The sequence below is a fragment of the Numida meleagris genome, chromosome 20 (assembly GCF_002078875.1).
Source record: "Numida meleagris isolate 19003 breed g44 Domestic line chromosome 20, NumMel1.0, whole genome shotgun sequence".
Taxonomy (NCBI): domain Eukaryota; kingdom Metazoa; phylum Chordata; class Aves; order Galliformes; family Numididae; genus Numida; species Numida meleagris.
This window is the reverse complement of record NC_034428.1, coordinates 1,413,099-1,433,656: the sequence shown is the minus strand read 5'-3', so window position 1 is coordinate 1,433,656 and position 20,558 is coordinate 1,413,099. Positions and strand designations below refer to the sequence as shown.

The 20,558-nt window shown below is 43.4% G+C and overlaps 2 protein-coding genes and 1 long non-coding RNA gene across 9 annotated transcripts in view; 2 read left to right on the top strand and 1 right to left on the bottom strand.

The window, feature by feature from the left end:
* LOC110408645 overlaps positions 1-13,945 on the top strand; it is a 49,515-nt gene extending 35,570 nt beyond the window's left edge. The window contains exons 3-4 of the long non-coding RNA XR_002444466.1: positions 12,544-12,776; positions 13,813-13,945. This is a non-coding gene — a long non-coding RNA (uncharacterized LOC110408645). The remainder of the gene's footprint in view (positions 1-12,543; positions 12,777-13,812) is intronic.
* Positions 1,701-15,835, bottom strand: TTC34 (tetratricopeptide repeat domain 34). Of its 2 annotated transcripts, none has more exons than XM_021417574.1 (8): positions 15,740-15,835; positions 13,834-15,420; positions 12,505-12,730; positions 11,556-11,748; positions 10,018-10,184; positions 8,151-8,421; positions 7,672-7,886; positions 1,701-3,749 (listed from the first exon to the last, which is right to left on the bottom strand). In XM_021417574.1, the coding sequence occupies exons 2-8, from the start codon at positions 15,363-15,365 to the stop codon at positions 3,228-3,230; spliced, it is 3,126 nt and encodes a 1,041-aa protein (XP_021273249.1). In that variant the 5' UTR covers positions 15,366-15,420; positions 15,740-15,835; the 3' UTR covers positions 1,701-3,227. The 2 variants fall into 2 exon arrangements, 1 of the variants encoding a protein (XP_021273249.1); XR_002444464.1 differs by having other exon boundaries at positions 3,613-3,749; positions 7,672-7,921.
* Positions 15,395-20,558, top strand: part of PRDM16 (PR/SET domain 16) — a 338,929-nt gene continuing 333,765 nt past the window's right edge. For all 6 annotated transcript variants that reach the window (XM_021417567.1, XM_021417566.1, XM_021417565.1 and 3 more), the window contains exon 1: positions 15,395-15,784. The gene's annotated coding sequence lies outside the window, so the exon portion shown is untranslated. The remainder of the gene's footprint in view (positions 15,785-20,558) is intronic.

The window sequence follows — 20,558 nt, the reverse complement described above, 5'->3', positions numbered from 1 at the left end:
ATTAAAGTGAAACATCTGCCTCTGCAAGTCAAGTGGACTGTCCTTACTTATAAACACAGGAACTCATTAAAGTTACTGGGTTTGTGTGGCTGTGAGCCAGAGCCACATTTCCACCACGATGTAAGTCTGGGAAGCTCAGTGGATTAGACGGAAAGTCAGGAAGATGACATCCCAGGCAATATGTCAGCTTGAAAGATACACGTGATCGGTCATTGATGGTTTTAGATTCTCCTAGTACCTGTGAGCACATAAGTAACTGGAAATGAAAAAATAATGAGTATAATATGAGTTCAAAGAAAAAAATATTTTAAAATCAGAAAAGTTCTGTTTAGCTCTGCCTGAGCTCTAAGAAAAGTTTTTATGATTTTTATGACAGTTTCCATTTGAATATTTAATAGCAGCCAATCTTCCATTATTTCTAAACCGTTCTTGGCCTGCTGGACTGCAGCACACAGTCAGGAAAATTTACTTGCATAACTTTGTGACAAATATTCTCACATCTGATATTCCCTTTTTATTTCTATTTAAAATGTTGAATACCTTATAAAGCCAAGACTGGCAAGCCATCATTTGTGTAGAAACATAGTCATGCTTTCAAAGCTTTCACTGTTCACTACCAGGGGTACCAGCATACCGTAATGATGTCCTGAAGCGTGTTGCACAGGAGACTTTCAAGAAGCAGATGTTACAATGGAATTTCTTTTCTAACCAACTTCCGCCATCAGCTGCATGCATAGAATGACTGACAGATCTCAAAGCAGTTGGAAACAGTTCTCTAGTCTTGATAAATTGCAGCTTAACTTTAGAGAAACATACAGAAGCGATCACTGGATAGCTTCTTCTATCCAGTTTCTTCAGTCTGGAATTGGAAACAATATCCTGTTAGAAAATGGCGTGTATGTAATGAAATAGTTGGGATTCAGCTGAATGGTCCCAGACCCTGATATGGGTAAAGGCAACAGATAAAAATGAGACTTACCAGCCTGGAGTGGGAGGGAGATGTTTGTTGATAAATATTGACAGATTTCTGGTGCATTGCTATTGCTGGCAGGGGAGACGGGGCTAAAAGGAAGGCAGCCAAACCTAGCTCCATAGTGAGAGCAATGCCTCTGATGGCTGCTGTGATAGCTTGTTTAACAGAGCAGCAGTCTGGCTAGAGCCAGACTCAAGAGCAGTGATACTGTTAAGGCATCTCAGATGGTCTTCATGGACTCACTAGCACTGAGTGAAGAATCACAATTAGCCTCAGAGTTATATCAAAAGCCAGCAATGGTGGCTGGATAATAAAAAATGCTGGGCACTCAGGAAGGAAGGACTCCTTCCCTAAAACTGTGATGTGTTATTTTTTTTGAAAGATAATGTCTTCTGGCAAAGCATAAGAATAGAGTGGTGGAGATATGTGAATGTGTGGGCATGGGCATGCTTTTGGCCATTAGGTGCATGGGCTGGGCAGTAGCTGAAAGAAATAGGTCACCTTTAATCCTGCCTGCTCCCCAGGAGTCCAGGAAATGAGTGTCAGAATGGGTTGTGTTGAGTGTGAAATTGTGCTAGGCATGCATAATGCAGTGATGCTGCTAATCAAACCCCTCTCACTGTGACTAATCAGAAAGATCTATTTGATATTCCAAGAAATTAGTTGGAAGAGCAAGCCCACAATGGAGAAATAAAGAACAAATCAGAAGCTCGGGCACAGACAGAGATAAGGACTTTGATCACAGTAGTTTAATGTGCACAGAAAGAGGACAAAGAAGATAAAAGAAACAAATAAAAATGCTGATGAGAACAGTTTGGATCCGCAGAGAGAAGCAGCCATTAATCTAGACCATGACTAACAGATAAGAAGTGATATGCCTTCCTAGTGCTTGAAGAAATAGCACTTTTAGGCTATTCAGGCTGAAAACAAATTTTTCCTCAGTGTAACTCTATAGCAATCTTTCAGGAGTGAATCTGGCCCCTGTCTTTAAAGAAAAAAATGCTACAGAGGCATTGAATGCAGCCTATTCTAAGTGCAAAGTAGAGCATATCACTTAAGAAAATAAAGCATGCCAAAAAAACCCCAAGCTTCCTAACTTGGGCCAGTGGATGGAATATTATTCGGGGGAGCAGGACAACTGCATCGTCTTCCCTGTTCTTTCCAGGACTATCAGGTGATCTGAGGAAGGCTGTTCCCCAATTTTGTTTTCCGTCACAAAAGAAGCACAGAAAGCTTTGGGTGTAAAAGGAAAGGGAAGAAAACTAAGTATCCTAGCTATACATAATGTAAAGACCTGGATTTTAAAGAGTATCTCCATTCACTGTGAATTACATACTAGAATTCAGAAAGTTGGAACTGCTTTTCTCAGCAGAGAGGCTGTTAATCCAGAGGTCTATTGTTGTCTTCTCTTTTTGATTTCAAGCTGAGAAAGAAACTTTCCTATAGCATTTTGGTGCCATTTAGGAGCAAGAAGTGCTCATCAGTGTCACCAGGATTAGAATCAGAGTAACTTTTCTTGACTGTGAAAGAAACCCATTCTTACCTGTAGTACAGCTGCCTCTGTCCCCCAGAAAACAGAGTATTAGTCACTAGGTTGGATGTTTCGTCTCTGTTGGATCTCACCCCTCATTTTACCTATGTTGCCTGGGACAGAAGAACACTCTGCTTTGCGTCCGTACCGCCCCGCTCCCTTATATTGCCGCTGGTTATTGCAATTCCATTCAAAAATGGCACTTCCATTCAGGAGTGGGGGAGCTGAGTGGTGTAACACAGGATGCTTCACAAACTTAAAAACACGTTACAAATGTTAGTTTTGAGTGACCTTTTTTGGCCCACAAAATAAAGCTATTTAGCTGAACAGTATGCATTAAAGGTAATCAAATAAATAGCAAGGAAACACGTTGTTACTTCATCAACTGCAAGCTACTTGAATGTTTTCCTTCACTGTGGCTGGAACCAAGGTGTTAGGGAATCAATTATTCAGTTTAGCCAGATATTCCTCACAAAGTGGAGCTTACTTACTTCCACAATAATTGTAAAGAATATTGAATAATGCCATTTGCCTTGTTCTTATCAGCTCTGTTGGTCAGTTTTGTTTCACTCTGATATTATTTACTTCTAGTCTTGCTGTGCCATGTTCAGTGCCATGTTCTGTTGCATATTTATCATGAGCATCTTGTCCTTCCCTTATTCTTCCAGCCTCACAAACAAACAAGAAAACAATCAGTCACTGGAAAATCCCCAGACAGACACATTAATGTATGCTACAGCCTGATGCCTCTCGCTTGAGTCTTGTTTTCAGCCTCTTAAGTTCAGGATTATTTCGATCAATTTTAAGGCCATAATCTGTGATTTTCCAGGCCTCTTCATAATGCTGCATTTCAAAACTGCATTGTGCAATCTTATGAAAAGTTTTTGCTAAATGTTCACTACCAGAGCCGTTCATGATGCTGCACAATGCCGTGGATTCATCCAATTGCAGTGCCTCAATATACTGTTGAACTGCTGCTTCTTCCTCTGACACTGACAATAGCAGGCGTCCTTTTGAGCAGTGGTCCTGAACTCGTGTTCTAAGACTGTTACAGCCATGCTTCTCAATCACTTTCTCCATATCTTTTAAAGCTTTGTCATATTTTTTCAGGTGCATAAAGCAAGCAGCCCTCTGTCGGAGGTATCTCGCGTTATCTTTGCTTGTCAAGATAGCCAGGGTAAAGTAACCAAGAGCCTTCTTATAGTGATATCCTTTAATCAGAACATTTCCTTCTTGGGCTGCTACCTAGGGACATAAAGTTAGTTAATATTAGAAAGGCAGTAGTGGGGAAGTCAATTAACTAATCCAGCCTGGTCACAGACACATACGGTAATCTAAGAAATGGTTTCCAGCTTTTCCAACTGTTGAAATCGCATCTAGTTGGAGAATGTACAATTGGCATGTTTTCTTTGCGTGCAGATATAAAAACCCTACATCAATGGGCGCTTGCTGTTATCTCAAGGGTTACTGAACCAAGATCCCTTGTTTCTGTGTGTTCTGCTAACACTTGCTCAGAACATTTCTTCTGAAGTGGTTTACGTTCTTAAAAATTGATATGTGAACTGAAAACTAAAACTAGACAGCATTCTCTTCAAGATTTGTCTTCTCTAACAGGAGACTGTAGGGAGATGGTGTGTTCTGGTCAATAGAGTGTTAGCCCCACAGACATTTGCATGCACTAATAGTGAAGGTTGGTCTCTTTGGATAAGTATCCCAAAGCTACAGGAAACAAATTAACTGGTGGCTTTGCTGATCACCATTAGAGAACTATCTGCCCTTATCTGAAGGGAAAAACAACATGAAAATAGAGAAGGCTGAGAGCCACATAATTTTTAGTCTTATAAAGGTCTATAAAGAAAACTCCATTAGACCTATTTGCCTCAAATGGATGTCTCATTATCTCTCTTTATTGGTAATAAACAAAGCTTTTAACATGCTGCAGCAGAGTATTTAAGTTATAAACAAGACTGCCACCAGCAGCTTAGGTTATACAGATGGCTGAGCCAAACAAGCTGAGATGTGAAGCATAGGATAAATGTTTTCATCTGCCTGATTCCATGGGACATCACACATTTGGGATGCTTGTGGCTACTGCAAAATCAGTGAGCTCAGCCACTGTCTCAGCAGCTATGCTTGGGCACTCTCTGAAAGCCACGCATGACATGTTGCAGGTCTTCTTCCATTCTGCCTGTGTGCCTTGGCTCTATGGCTGCTCAGATTGAAATACTAGCTGTTTAATGCAAGTTAGGAAAACAGGTTCTGGATGAAATAGATCGATATTGCAGATCAAATCTGAGAATCACGTCTGAGAGCAGTGACAGGAAATCATTCATTCCTAACAGTTTAGGAAGAACTCTATTTTGCTACAAAATGATATAAAATCCTTTATGTACTCATATTTATTAGAGTCTCTTAGCTTTCACATTTAGAAATGGAAATAGGACTTCTCTTCAGATAGCGTAAATCATTGGTTTTAATAGTTCTGGCCATAAATTTTAAGACAGCCTGTCTATGCATGCACATTTTAAAAGTAGCAAATGTAGTTTGTCCTTTCAGGTGTTTTTAAGGCAGCTAGTCAACACGAGTGTTCTGTTGGGGCTGAGGTTAGAGCAAGGACTCGACAGGGAGTTGCATCTGCACGTTCTGTAACAAGAGAACACTTTATTTCTTAGAAACTCGAAAGTTCTAGACCCCATTGTTCTAAAGAGCACTGCACAGTTCCTCAAAATGCCGTGTGCTGTGGCAGACCTTACAGATTTTGAGATCATTTCTGTAGGAGTGAGTTCTGGACATCCCTGGGCAAGGAGCTGGCAATCAGCCGTACCTGTAACTTCTGACATAGGAAACCAAAGGGCTGAAGCTGCACTAGCAGCAAGCTACTCCCTTCCTCTGACCTTTTGCAGTTAAACAAATCTTTCAGATTCCTATTCCCATGTGGCTTCCCCAGTTGTTTACAGATTCCTTAGCATGGGATCCCTTGCACTATAAATAATGGAAGAACATTATTACTTTGTTTTTTTGTGAAAAAAAAAAAAAATAGTACATCAAGAAGCTTTCCTTGCTCCACCCTTTCCTGTGCAGCTCATGTAGAGTTATTTCCAGCTTTCCATACCAGACTCCAGGACAACGATGATTCATTTCTGGAATACCTTCAATCCCCAAGCACTGCTCTGCTAGAGACAGACTATGGGACATTGGGTAAAGCCTGAACTCTTTGTTTCAGTCTCCTCATTTGTGAAGTGGAGGTATCAGAAAGAACACCCTCCCCCTGCAGTGTACTTAGAGCCATTGCATAGTGAGACCAAAATTGTTTCCTTTACACAAATTCTCTCTAAAAGCTTTTCTGGCTTTTCTGAGACCTTCCTTTCTAATGCAAACTGGAATAACATTGTGGGCAACAGAAAATACTATTGGAAAGCTCCTTTGAGATACCATGCAGGTAAATTAACAGGTTCGTTCCTCACCCCAGCAAAGTACATGTTTATCCACTTGTCATGAAGTACATATCAAAAAATGGCAACCATTTCTGGGCTAATCAGCAGTAAAAGTAATCATGCTCAGTAAACCTTTGCAGCTTACAGAACAGAGAAAGACCCCAGGTGTTTGAGTCCAAATGTTTACTTGATTTGCACAAAAAGCCTGAGATTATGGATTTAAAAATATAAATCTTATTTTACTTCCACCACAGGTATTGAGTTCCAATCTTAAACTCAATCCAGCCATCTCCATTCTCTAAAGGGGCAGAGAAATTGAAATAAGCACCAGTAAGGGGTTTTGTTCCAGCCTTTGTTCCACAGCTGAAAGAAGGAGGCAGAAATAAAGTGCCTCTCCCCCTTTGAAAGGATTCACTAATCTGTGCCATCAGCTGGAACTACAAAAATTCATTTTTTTCAGATTGCCAGCATAACAATCCCTGCTGCAGTGTCTCAGAAAGCAGCATGGATGGACTCAGCTGTGAGACCTCTATACAGAAAGAGTGACATGGCAGCAAGGGAAATTTAGCTGTAAAACTTATCTTCGTTTATAGATTCCTCCTTAGGGCCTTCATAGACACATTCTTGATTGTACCTTCATCAACTTTATGTAGTGAAAGATGGTAAATTGGCTCTAAAATCTCCAAACTCTTTCCCAGAAGATTGAACTTTCTACATTATTCAGGAGAGAGGGGCTCTTTTCTCTGTAATGGGATATATCTAGGGACTGGTAAATTAATACTTGTTTACTTATATCCTCCTGCTGTTCTGCTAAAATACATACAAAGCACTCCTCTCTAGATGCATTTAGTATATCAGCATGTTGTTTGTTTTATAACCTGGGAGAAAACATAACAATATAGCTTCTCACCAGGGCACACTCAATCTACAAATTGAATAAAAGGAAGCAAACTGATTCTCAGAACACAGAGCTTCTGGGTAATCAGAATTGCAGATGCATGAGTGAATGTTAAAGCTCCTCACCATCAATCCGACCTTGTCCTGTCTTGTTATTGGAGATGCTTTCTCAGAGCTGAATGCAATTTGGGAGAAATACTTGAAAAAAAAAATGTGAAAAATACGTACTCAGGGGGACTAGAACAATTTGTTATTGTTATGTTAAACAGTTGTAGCTAAGAAAACCAATACCAAATCTCTCCAACTTCAAAGACTAGTCATTTTACAAAAATGTGTAAATGTATTTAAAATTCTAAAGATTACATAAAAGAATAAAAAGGTTTGAAGCATTATGTGATTGAATCAGAACCTTCAGTTTCATTTTAGAAGGAAAATGAACAAAACATGAATTCCCTTTCCCCAGAAGCCAGCTTTGAGCACCATATAATTCACTCAGAGTATAATATTAGCAATGATCTTGTTAAACCTCTAGCTCCTCCTCACATCCCCTGCATTTTAACAATGGGAAAAAACAGGTTGCGTGCTAGAGAGACCAACAATAAATTCCCCCACATGGTAAGAAGTGGTAGTGATGGATTATTAGAGACTGAAGCAATGAAAGAAGTTGAATCCGAACTCTCTAATCTCAGATTGGCTGGAGTGAATCTCATTCTTCTGATAAATGGTCTTCCTATATACTTCTGTTCAAGACAATATAAGGAACATCTCTGCAGCCTGATTTTGCTTCCCATTTGTTCCCCTCCATCTACAGATGTGGCATCAAAAAAGGATTGTACCTGAGAGAGATGCTGCTGTTGCTTAGCATCTACAAAGTTCAGCAGAAACTCCAGCTCCCTTTCATCTTTCTTAGCTAGGATGCTGAAGGAGTGAGCAGCCGCTGGCACGTTCCTCTTCTTCAGCTGCAACACAGCCAGTCTTGCACTGGCCAGCTCATCGGTGGGGGAGTGGCCAAATGCCTCCTGAAGGTGAACAAGGGCCTCTTCATACCTTCCTGTTGGTTAGCACCAGTACAAGCCATGTCACCCACTCCACGTGGAGAAAGAGACATCAGTAAAACTGACTACAGCAGACTGTCCACAGTTCACACCTAAGAGTATTAATTACTGCGTATCCTCCCCCAAAACTTTTGCAAGCTTCTCTTGAAAGCTACTATACAACAAACATTTTCTACTGTTGCTACGTAACATTCACTTTTTATGAACTTACTAATCATTCATTCACTTATGATTAGCTGTGCAAAAGAACTGGTACTTACCATTTACAATCAAAACATCTGTATAGAAGGTGTGATATTGTGCCTTGTTGCAAATTTTTATTAGTGCTCCTGCAATCACAAGAAGGTCCCTGAGGGTTCTTTCTTCCTTTGAAGAGTCTTTAGTAGCAACAAGCTCAGTTAGCACAGTCCTGCCGTGCTGAAGGAGCCACTGAGCGATCAGCTCTTGGGCTTCGTGCTTTAAAGACAGGATTGCTGGGATTACCATTCCTGCCTCTGCCTTCAGCGCCAGGATCAAATCTTGCACTGCCTCCTAGGTAGAAATGAGACCAAAAACGAAGCGGTAACAATACCTACATAGTGATACATGTTTTCTTCTAATATTTCCAGTTCTCAGCTGTCCCACAGGTCAGCTGCACACTTTTGAAAACTCTTTCTTCCTTGTTCCTGTACTGTGGCTTTTCTACTTGCAAAGTTGGTATAAGAACACAAAGATTTGAATGACTGATTCAAAGGCATGCATTACAATTCCAGCCAGGGGAGATTTGTCCTGTCTTATAGATTTCAACAAGAGTGCAAGCTTCCTCTCACCAGCTAGGAGAAGGAGAGAGAAACTGAACACATAGTAAGGAGTTTATTCTTCTCCTAGGCTGGATTTAATCCTAACTCTCCCCCAGTTCATTAGAAAAATATTTCCTGAAAAGTTAAAATCAACTGAACAAATCTATTAAGGATAATTTTTATGGCCTTTTTAATTTTTTCTTCCCTAAAACTGAAATGGCATCTAATTGGAACGGTCAGAATCAGTCTATAAACCAAAGAAACAAGTGTCTTCCATTTTTAATCAATGACTAAGCACGCAAAATGACCAGTAAAACCTGTTCATTACTGCAAATTTCTGCTGTCTACCTCAAAAAGCAAACTGGAAGGCAGTCAGTATTATCATTGTACCAGGACAGAGGACTTTTAAGATGGGCTACATTATACCTAATGGACAATTAATAATGATAATTTATTTATCAAAACTTTATCAAAAATTCAAAAAGAGTATTGATTTTCAAAATACCCTTCAAAGCTGTATCCGTTGATTGGATAAGGGAGGGCACATTTCTCTCCCTCCACTTCCCTCTGTCTTTAGGTGAATACAAACACATAAATACTACTGCTTGCAAAAGTTCTAAGAACAGAAGTGAACTGTTCCACTCCTGCAATGAGAATCAGATCTGGCAAGGCTGTATCCTTCAGACTTCACATCTAGCTTGTGTTTGGGGAATGAAGATTGATTATTGTGCTGAAGTCCAGACAGCAGCTGTTTTTGCAGTCAGACAGTTCCAAGCAGCAATGAAAATCCATCGTTTTACACAGTGACAATGCTGTCTCAGACTTTCCTTGCAGCTCGTGCCCCTATTCCAGCAATGAGCAGTGTAAATGTACTGTTATGACCATTTTACACAAAGCTGAGTTTTGCCCATTGGTTCGCATTTGACTGTGACAAACCTTTCTTGGTCATCAACTGTCTCACACTGTGCAGAATGGCTGCCAACCTGAAATTTGGAGTGAATAGTTCAACCCAGCCATATCGGCTCGAGGTGCTACGTTTCATCTAACACAACACTGCAACACAAAAATGTGAGCTCAAATACAGGGGAGAGTTTGCAGTATTGCAGATTAACGTATTGCAGTGATGGTGGATAAGATGTATGACTAAGGTTTAGTCTCCCTGTCTCTAGATTTGGGAAGGCGACTCAGTAATGCCAAGTGGACTGTTTACACAAACAGCCACAACCAGAGCCGTTACTGAGCAAATTCTTTGAGAAACTCTTGATTTCAGTGAGTCCACGGCAAAGCCAGGGCATCTTACACTAATATTACACTACCAGAAAATTCACCAGCAAATTAACAGTGATACCTTCTGCTGCTTCAGAGCAAAGTAAATTAAGCCTCGTCCACTGAGAGCATGCACATTGCCAGGGTCCTCCTTTAAGACAGCATTAAAATCAAAAATAGCAGTTTTCTTCTGACCGAGGTGCCCGTAACATTGAGCCCTGATGAGAAGGCAATCTTCAGCATAGCCACCTGGAGGAGAGAAATGCAGTCATGCTTACTTGAAAGATCTCAAGCCTACTGATCTAAAAGAGGGCACAGCAGAATCCCACTGTGTGCGCATGACTAAGCCCCACCAAAGGGCTTCACGCTGGCTAAGTGAAAATGACATGCTAGATACACATGTTCTGGAAGGTACACGTTGTTTTGGCTAAAACAGCAATGCAGATGGGACTGTCTAATTGACTGCCACACTTAATATGCACTGGAATTTGTGATACTAAAACTATTGTTTCTCTGCTTTAAAATACATGCTGCCCAAATAAAAAATACAGTCAACAGTGAAAAGTATGGTCCATCCATCCACTGGATGCAGAGCATATATCCTTCCCCCATCCATACACCCCTTCCTTTTAAGGCATTTTCGATAAGGATCTGAATTTGCCTAGAGTTGCAATCAATAGCTGTGTCATCCTAATACTGGATGATAAATTATCAGTGCCACTGTAAATATTTTTTCATTGGGCAAATGCAGCACCTTGCACAGCTGCCTGCAGAGACGAGCCAGCAGACAGGTGCCTGGCAATTATTTTACAGTAATGAGGCATTTTCTCCCTCCTGATACACTCCAAAACTTCTGTACCAAAAGTTATTATCAGTCTGGAGCCCTATCAATTGGCTCCCATAAAGACAATGTCTATTTCTTAACAAGCATCTATTCTAGCAGGTGGGGGGTTGATAAGCTGGAATGTACGGGCTGTGAAATGGAACCAAATCAACACAATTAACAGTTTTATTTTCCATTTTCATAAACCACTCTCTTTTCTTCTCAATGCTACTGTCATAACATTTTCTCTGGGTGAAAGGCAGATTTCCATACAAATATGGTTTTGCTTGGAACGTGCCAGAAGCATTTCCATATTAGCCTAATGTCTCTCTTGAGGAAAAGCTTGGATAATGATCCATGGAAGTGGGTGCATTTACTCTTCTGCACTGGAACCACACAGTCATTGGTATGCTGGAACTGGAAGGCAGGTTGTTTGCTTCAGTGATGATATTTACATGATGTTCATTATGAGGAACGGGAGGTCCCAAGTAAATGTCATTGGTAGGAAGGTTTGATGTAACAAAGGCTAAACCAAAACCCTCCTGCCTTGAAACTATTCATTGAAAATAGCTAAAGCTGGACCCTTTTCAGTAGCCTTTTCAGATTGTTTACTTGCAATTTTCGAGGAAAAGTATGTTTTTAGACAACAGGATCCAAAAGCCCTTGTTCCTCTTAACATTACCAGTTTTCTGCCTTACTTCAGTTACCTTTGTGCAGTTACTCACTGAAAATCAATCACACACTGATCTGATTTCCCACAGACTTTAAATCTCCTATCCATATCTTTATAATCTTACCTGAAGCAATGATGGCAAAAGAAAGATAAGCAATGGCCTCTTTTATGTCAGCATCTTCCCGTTTGTTCTTCAAGATGGTCAGTGCCCTGGAACGGCAGTGAGTTTGCATCAGCTTCCGATCTTCATCCTTGAAAATGTCCATGATTGGCAGGAGGCAGGAGGTATCCCCAATTTTGATCACTTTCTTTAGCAGCTTAACAATGTGAGAGAAAAAGATAGGAGAGATTGGCATGGAAAGGTAAATGAAGTAAAGAACTGCTAAAGCTGGAAATATTACTGTCTCGTGAGACAAGCAGGCTCTTTCCCAGTGCTTCTCCTGTTTTACTGGGGTGCCAGCCATGGTCCAGCCAAAGACCATGAACCTCTTCTACCTAATCTTACTACATTTCTTAAGGAAAAGAATCAGATGTTTCCTCCAGGAAAGCAAGTGTGCTTAGTGGGTACTCAGCATTGAAATCTAAGCCAGAGAAGCCAGAAAGACAAGAACAAAATTATCTTGATACACCACACACATCTGACAAGCAGGTGGAACAGAAACATCTTAAAGAGAAATTTTTGGTGACACATATTCCATCTAGAACTTGCAGCAGAAAGCTGCAGACAGGAGTCCAGCTTCCAAGGGCTACTTAGTGACTCTAATAAAGTCATGTCATTCATTAATAGCTTTTTCAAAGGCAGCAAATATTATTATTTATTTCGGGTATTTTTTCACAGGAATTGGTGACAGCAAAACCTGACGACATTGTGGCTGAAAGTTTATGTGGGATTTTAAAAAATGCAATAGTTCCCTCTGATGGTGGGACCTGGTAATTCAACTTAATAATCCTTGATAGGAGAATCAACATGTGGGAATCTCTTCCATGGGTTCAAGCAAAAGTTGTTAGCCCCATTCACCATGTACCATCACCGATCAGTTCCTCATTCTCTCTGCTAGCCGGGTGCTCCCTACCTGATTGCCATCATACATGAAACCTTTCTTAAATTGCAGAAGTGCAAGTCTAGCCAGGATGGGAGATCTTTGTGGATTTCTGGAGAGTGCCAGTGAGAGCAGCTTGTGAGCTTCTTCTACCCAGCCCATCTGGTACAGAGCATCAGCACAAAGGATCCGTGATGCTTCATCAGAAGGATCCAGTTCCATCAAGAGAGAAGCCAGCTGGTAAACCCCAAGGGCATCCCTGAAGAAAAAAGAAGAAAGAAAGAAAGGAAAAAGACAACTTTCAGGTAAAATGCTAATAACAATAACAAAATCCCTTCATCTCGTGTGGAAGCTAAGATACAGGCCAGTATCAAATGGATGATACATTTTACCATATCTAGCACCACAGAAATCTCTGCCACTTAATTCTGTAATCATTATCCTTCTTTATGAAAACATGTTCCTAAGGAGCTGTGGATCTAAAGAAAGGTTAACAACATGTGTTTCATACCTGTGGTTGCATCTGATACCACAATGGGAAAAGAAAATGTAACAGTGATAGTGGGGAAAAAAAAAAAGTGTTGTTTCCACAGAAGAACCATGTGTTAAAATTTGCATGGACTCAAAAGAACTGTGTTAATGTGTTCTAGAAGCAGTGACCTCTGTCTAAGAGGGCTTGTGTTTACATCCTGATCTACCAAGTGCAACACTGAGTGAGTTAGCACGTTCTTCTGTGCTTCAGTTACAGCCCTGTGTACTGGCTGTGAAATGTGTAAAAAAAAGGTTTTGTTTTGTTTTGTTTTTTTTTGAGAAAATTGAAGACTTTTCCTGGGGTGGTTTCAGAAAAAAAAAGAAAAACTTTAAAAATTAATCTCTGAAACTTTAAGATTTAAATAGTAGCACCTCAGTTCTCTCTCGGAAGGACAGTTTCTATGGGCCTGATTCTTCATGGCTCACTGAATTCTCCAGTTCAGAGCTGAGGCAGAAAGGAGCCAACTAGTACTAAAAAATCTCTTTTATTAGGGGTGTACCAATTCCTTTAGAGGAGAAATCTCTGTCATGTTCCATCTAGCATTTTGCTCACTAGCATAGGCCAGTTGGTGTATCACAGATCAGCTTCTATAGAAAGGTGGAGCTGATTTGGCTTTGTGGATCTTATTGCATTACTACATACCAGCAAAAAAACCATACTGTTGGAAAAGCTGCACCTAAGAAGTTTTATTTCAACCAGTTATGTTAATTAGGAACACTTAAAAAGGGTCTATATCCTATTTTCAGTTATCTGAAGCAAATACACTCCCTGCTAGCCAAGCTCAGCTGTGTTTGGTTTTCTGTCCACAGGCTGAACTGCCTCCTGGGTACCTCTTCTTCTGGAGCATCTTCTGTCCCTCTTCCTGGAGAACCTTTAGCAGCAGTCCTCTTTGGTTCCATGGCACATAGGCCTTGATGGTGAAGATGGTTTCTTCTAGCTTTAACTGGCAAGCTGTGATATAATCCAGGGCTGTCAAGTAATGGCTGCCACCAGAAATCCGGATAAGCCCACGGCCACACAAGGCTTTAATGCAGCTGTTAGGATGTGGGGACTCATGCTCAATGACCTTTTGAAAGTCCTGCAGGGCCTGCTGATGATCATGAGTATGGAGGGCGCAGAATCCTCGCAGTGCTAGGAGAGTATTGTAATAAGTTTTCTGCTCCGCTGCCAGGAGCTGGTCACAGATCTCCAAAGCAGCTCTGATGTGTCCATGCAGGAGATGGCAGTCTGCCAGCCGGACGCTGAGCTCACGTTTGGACCCCGGGGAGATATGCAGGAGGAACAGGACCGTCTGGATTACAGAAGGGAGCAGTTCAGTACAACGATTGCTTCTGAGTTCGGTCTGAGCACGCACAGCCTCCCTGTATGCTGCAAACTTCACTTCCAGGACAGTTCTAGCCTGTTCTTCTATCTTCTCAGTGTCAGGTGGTGAGAAAAGCTCTTCAAAGTGCTTCATTGCCAGGTCAGGGGTTGCTGCAAAGGCTTCTGCTAAATCCTGCATCATTTCCTGCATCCGGCCACCCAAGAAGAAACATGCGGCAGCCCGTTCCAAGAGCAGACCCAGCATTTTCTCATCTCTCAGACTACTATCCGCTGACAAGCCCTTAAGGGCTTTGCTACAAACTGCCACACACTCCTCAAATTTGCTTTTCTTAAAGAGGTAAGCTGCCTGCACTCTGCAAATCCAGACATCACCCGGTGCCACTGCAGACAAGAAGGCATAGCAGTTGCCCAGCCACTGGTCCAAGGAACTGCCATCTGGGCTTTCCTTCTGATACGTTGAGAGAAAATTAGAGAAGGCCTGGATGATCTGTGGCAGGTGTTCCTTTTGCCTGGTACACACATAAGCCACTGCCTCAGCCTGATGTCTCACAAACACTTGGATATAGTCCGCAACTCCCTTCCTAACCTGTGTCCCCGACAGCACCCATGCCAACGCCCTCAGCAGCAGCAGTTCTACTGCATACTCTGGGTGAGCCTTGAGCAGAACGTTGCATTTGCTCACCACCTCCTCTGAGCATCCTCGCCTGAGCAGGGCCTCCAGTTTATATACTGAGGACAGCACGTTGTCAGGACTTAGGGTGGAGAGAAAGACAGCCGCTATTTCCACCCTGAGCGACGCAATGGCCACGTTCTTGCTCTGGATCTTGGGAATCTGGCTCTTACCCCTGCACCACATCTCCAAGGTGGCTATCACTTTCTCCCAGAGCCCCTTCTCCAAGGAGTTCACTTTCTGCAGAGCCGTGGGGGCACTGCAGCTGAAGGCGGCCACATAGAAAGCCGTGGCTGCGGGCAGCTCCTGCTGGGCGAGGTGCTGGTCCCCTTCTCTGCAGAGCAGCGCGGCGAGCCCCTGTGGTGACATGGTCAGCACCTGTATCTTCACCAAGGAGCGTCACACGAGCATCTACAACGACAGCCTGTAAAGCAGAAAATCGACATGAGGGGCTGCTGAGCACAATTTCTCTGCGCTTAGGACGTGCAGTTTCCCTGCTGACAGACACAAGCCAGAGACCTGTGTCGAGCCGGGAGTTGTCTTACTGGGGAGCAAAGCCACGAGAAGAAACATGCATCAGAGGTCAACAGTCCGCACCCACACGCTGTTGACCAGAAAGAGCCACACACGCTTCTCGGAGTTTCCGCACCACGAATGAGCAGGAACGATGAGGCCGAGAGCAGGGCAGGGCTCCTGGCGGGGCCCCGGGGGTCTCGCCCTCCCTCTGAGCCCCTCACATGTACCTGGCAGCGGCGTTCGGCGGAGCGGCCCGGGCTTCCCGAGTCGAGGTAGGGCGGCGGGGCGGCTTGGGGAGGGACGGGGCGGGCAGTGGGCAGCCGTTGCCTGGAGACCGCAAACACGGCGGCAGCGGGGCGGGACGGGACGGGACGGGACGGGACGGGACGGGCAGCGCAGCCCGGGAGCCGGCCCGGAGGGGCCTCTGAGCCGCGGCCGGCTCTGCCCAGTCCTCGGCCTTGTTCTTGGATGTTCGCATGAGGGAAAAAAAAAAACCCTTTGTGATTAATAGAGATTTTTTGACATTTTATTAAGAGTTTGGCCGTTAGTTTGATTTGATTACTTTAATTACCCTAATTAGCTATCGAGATATAATTTAGCATTGCTGTCACATCAGGCCCCTGGTGATATTGCCAAGAAGGACTCGAGGGCATAACAAGGAGCAGTTCTGAAATAGAAATCCCGTTAAAAGGAGCGGAGCTGATCGGACGTGTGTGGCTCCTGCTGCCCTGTGGGGCTCGGGCTCAGCGCTGGGAGCTGCTGGCAGGCCGGGCTGCCGGCGGCACAAATCCTTACGGCCATTTGACTTTGCTGTGTGACTGAGCGGGGCGGGAGTTGCTCCCAGCCACGTTTTGCCGAGTGCAGGTGCAGAACATGGCGGTGCTGGTATCCTCCGTTCATCATTTCCTTCTGAGTGCCTGTTTAGTTAAGGATGGGTGTGAAGGATGCTGTACTGTCCGTATGAACAAGACTGGCCAGAGAGGTGGCAGCGATGTGAGGAGATGGTTTTCTTTACTCGGGGTCCTGTACCAGGTGGTACGAATGCAGCCAGCTTTGTGTTATGCGGCAAACTTAAGCTCGGGTGAAGTTAGCTTCCTACCTTCAGCCCCCAAAGGGGTGAAAACAACAGCTCAAAGACGATGGACATTTGTGGTGGAAAGGGCTGTGGCCTGGCACGATGTCTGAGGTGTGTGGGTGGGGGCTGGCGTGGAACCCCTCGGTACAGGTGGCAGAACAGCAGAGCAGCTTAGAGATCCTGGCTGCTCACGGTTTTCACGATTCAGCAGCCAATTTGCTGCCTGTCCTACGGGACAGATATGGCAAGCTCTGTTTCTAGGATCATTTAAAAAAATGCAAGAGAAGAAGGAAAAAAAGCACGGACGTGTTTATCTAAACATTCATTAAATATTAAGTTTGATACACAGTCATTAAATATTAAGTATTATACAATAGCTCCTCATGATGTCTCTGACTAGTGATTAATTTTTAAAGGGAGCAGAGTGGGAAGGGATTAAAGGCACCACAAGTGGCTTTGCAAAGCAGGAGATGTGCTGACACATTGCAGTAGCTCTTTTCAAGAGGAGCTGGCTGAGAAATCTTGTACTTCTTTTAAGGGTTCTCAGTGCCTGCAGTGCATGTAATGGGTCTCCCCCTCAGGGCTTTTGAATCAGCCAGCTGGGTCTGAAGGTGAGAAACCAGAAGTAAACAAGATGCTGCTTAGAAAATGAGCCTTCTTTGATAGGAGGAGTGTGATGGGTTGGGGCATTAACGACTTAAAAGAGAGGGGAAAAAATGTGTTTGATTTTCTTGAGTAACATTCTTGAATAGCACTCTTCTCTCTTGGTGTGTTGGTTGGAGAGCAGACGCCAAATTCTGCTCTCGTTTAGCCTAGTGTAAGTAAGAAACGGGTAGAGAATGAAGATGACTTGTACTAAATTATACAGGCTGGGCAACTGAGTGCCCACAGCACTGAAGTCAAGAAGCTCTCTGCTGATGTACTAAGCTGTTAAGCCACCTGCTGAAATTTCATCCCTATGCATATTTAGTTCCACACCCGCAGTCTGCCAGGAGCATTAGTCTGCTGGTAACTGTTGTCAAACAAAGTTAGGATATTCTCTTGTGGAGGAAATCTGCACTCCTGGCATTGTATCCCCATGACAGCAGCTGCTGCGGTTCCTTTGTCTTAGAGGTCTCTGCATGGAATCTGCTGTTCTAAACTTTGTTATTGACAGATCTGCTTCTTAACATTGTCTGGTAGAAAAATGTACCCCAAACCTTTCTTTTCAGGATGTTCAAGTTCTCAGTCAGTCTGCTATCGATTGCTTTTTATGCCATGATAGCCTGCTGCTAGGTCAAACCTTTTGGAGTCCTGGATAATCACAGAAACACAACACATCCTGGGAAAACTGTAAGGAGATTAAATCAGTGCTTGCAAAGAACTTTGAGAAACACGGGTGAAAAGTGGTGTGGGTCACAGAAGAAGTTTTAGTCTTTATGGTCCAACCCAGTTACTCTGGATCTTGATGGATTTTGTAAAATACACTGCTTTACTCAAGCTTCTCAGTAAGGTCTTGAAGAAGTGACAGTTCTTTGCAGTGCATAAATATATATTTTAATACAATAAGCATCCTGTAACTTTCTGTGACTGTGTACCTTTTCGCACTCAGAAAGCCAGCATGACATCCTTCTGCACTGGGCTATTTCCATCTGTTTCCCCCAACAAGAATGACAGTGCGCAGGGCTGCGGGGTCCCTGACGAAGAGTAGGATTAAGATGCACTTGAACAAGATTATAAGAAAAGAGTTGTCACTCCATTAGAGAAAGAAATAATCCTTTTGTTTATATTCTAGAGATTAAAGCAGTAACAGCACAAAACCCGCAAAGGTCACCACACACATGCTTTGCTCTTGGTTATTTTCTGTAATTTAACTGTGGGATTCAGCAGCGCAGTTGCATAAATTAGTTAATTCTCCAACTCCTTGCTCTGGTAATAAGACGGATCTGTTTACTCTGGAGACAGATAGGTGTGCTTGAAATTGAACAAAGGCCCTAGAAGGGAATGAAGTGTTTCCAAGGAGTATTAATAGCTTGCAAGTAATGGTGTTCCTTGTCTGCTGAATGCACGTGTGTTTCTTGAACGCCTGGGAAGGGTTCTGCGAGGCTTCTGTTTTCCTTGTCTGTGCTGCCATAGGTGCAGTGTACATGCCTCTCAGCAGTAATTACCTTTAATAAGCTTGCGTTCAATTGAAAAGTAATTGTCTTAGCTGACGAGAACAAGCCAAACTTTGCATCGTCTGACACCTGAGAAGGAAGAACTCCATTCGGGCATGGTCAGATGCTGCCCGCAGGTCTGCTTCCAGAGTGCACACACTCAGTGTACCCCTTAATGAAGTACTGTGTTCCCCTGAGGTTCACGAGTCAGCATCCATCTGCACTCTGATGCCACATCCTCACATACAAAGGCTCAAATGTAGAAGTTTCCACCTGAAATTTCCCGCGCTGTTTCAGTAGCATTCCACAGCTGAACTTTGCACATTCAAGATTTTCCAGATGGAGACTGCTGAAATCAATGCCATTTGCACCACATATAATTGGGGAGCAAGACTAGCATCTAAATAGCAAAATATTTTGACGTACTGGGTTTTCCACCTCTTCCGTCCTAGCATTTAGCCAGCCTGGGCCTGACAGCTCACTCAGCACCTTTGTGTATAGCGAGGAAGCCTCTGGGACAAGCTGGGGCACACCTGAGCACAGTTCTGAATGCGTCAGACGAATGGCCGGTGCAGGATGGCCATCATCAGGTTCTGTTTCTGTGCTGTGTTGTTTGCTGTGTTTGTTTGGGATGTAAGCTTCTCAGGCTGAGGGTAGCGCTAAGGGTGAGTGCGATGGGCTGCATCTCTGCAGACATCTCCCAGCACTGACGGAATGTGCAGAATAACAAACAGTGAGGTCTAAAATAAAGGAGGCTGTTGCAGCATCTTGGTAGATGTCCTGCCAACTCGAATTACACCGACAGTGGTAACCAGCCCGCTTTTCCTCCCCTGTTACTACTGAAACCGAGTGCTTTTGTTTCCTCTTGTTCCTCCCCTACTTGACAGGCAAACGGGGATAAGAACACATTGTTAAGGGATAAGTTATTTGGCTGCACGAAGTTTCTAAATCATATTGGTTTGAACTAAGTTCATCAACCAGGCATGGAAACATTAATCACCCAGAAAAATAACACACAGTGAAATGACTTTTCAAAATGTCGTTGGTGTAATTATCATCTCGGCCATTACATTAAATGCCACCATTTATAACTGTTACGTTTAAGTATGCAAACAGTAATTAACTTGGTAATGAAATGAGGACCCCTGTGCCTCTCTTCCCTCAGCTAATTTGCATGTTAATTATCATTAGCAACCAGGGAAACAAGTTATAAACAACTTAATTAGCAGCTTAATCATTTTTACAAGAAAACGCGCTGCACTTTGATACATGAGCAAGAGTTCGATTAACGGAGGCGGGCGGGCGCGCTCCCAGCTGCAGCGCAGCTCAGGGGCTGCAGGGTGCACGCTGTGCTCGGCTGTGTGCGCCCTGCCCACGGGGCACTGTCCCTGCAGAAGGCTCCATCAGCGCCCGGGCAGCATTTGCTCCTCTCTGCCGTGCCTGGTTTCCGTGGTGGGTTAGAGCTGGCGTCGTGCACTCTATCTGGCAGCAGCCGTGCGGCGTGAACCAGCCCTGGGCGGTGTGAACTCTGGGTTTCTGTGCATGCACCGAAATCCTCGATGGGTAAATGAGGCTCTCTCTGTTGCTTATACAGTGGTTAAAATGTCAGTCTGGGAATTAGTCCCCATTAGTCTGCCAAGAGCGCTATTCATCTGGTCAAGGATCAATCATTTGATGAAAGGCAATAGAAATTTTGTCATAACATGAGGAGACATCGTCCAAGGAGGTTGTGGAATGTCTGTCACCAGGGATTTGAGGAATGGGTTAGATAAACATCTGCAGGGGGTGCTTTGGGTGCTGTGAGCGTGCTGCAGGAGGGCAGGGTAGGGCTGAGGT

Coding starts and splice junctions, on each gene's coding strand:
- TTC34 (XM_021417574.1), bottom strand. CDS start 15,365: ATGTCACCACAGGGGCTCGCCGCGCTGCTCTGCAGAGAAGGGGACCAG. Junction 12,731..13,833: donor AAGATGCTCCAGAAGAAGAG/GTACCCAGGAGG, acceptor TTTTTTCTTCAG/GGATGCCCTTGGGGTTTACC. Junction 3,750..7,671: donor AACAGCAGCATCTCTCTCAG/GTACAATCCTTT, acceptor TTATGTCCCTAG/GTAGCAGCCCAAGAAGGAAA.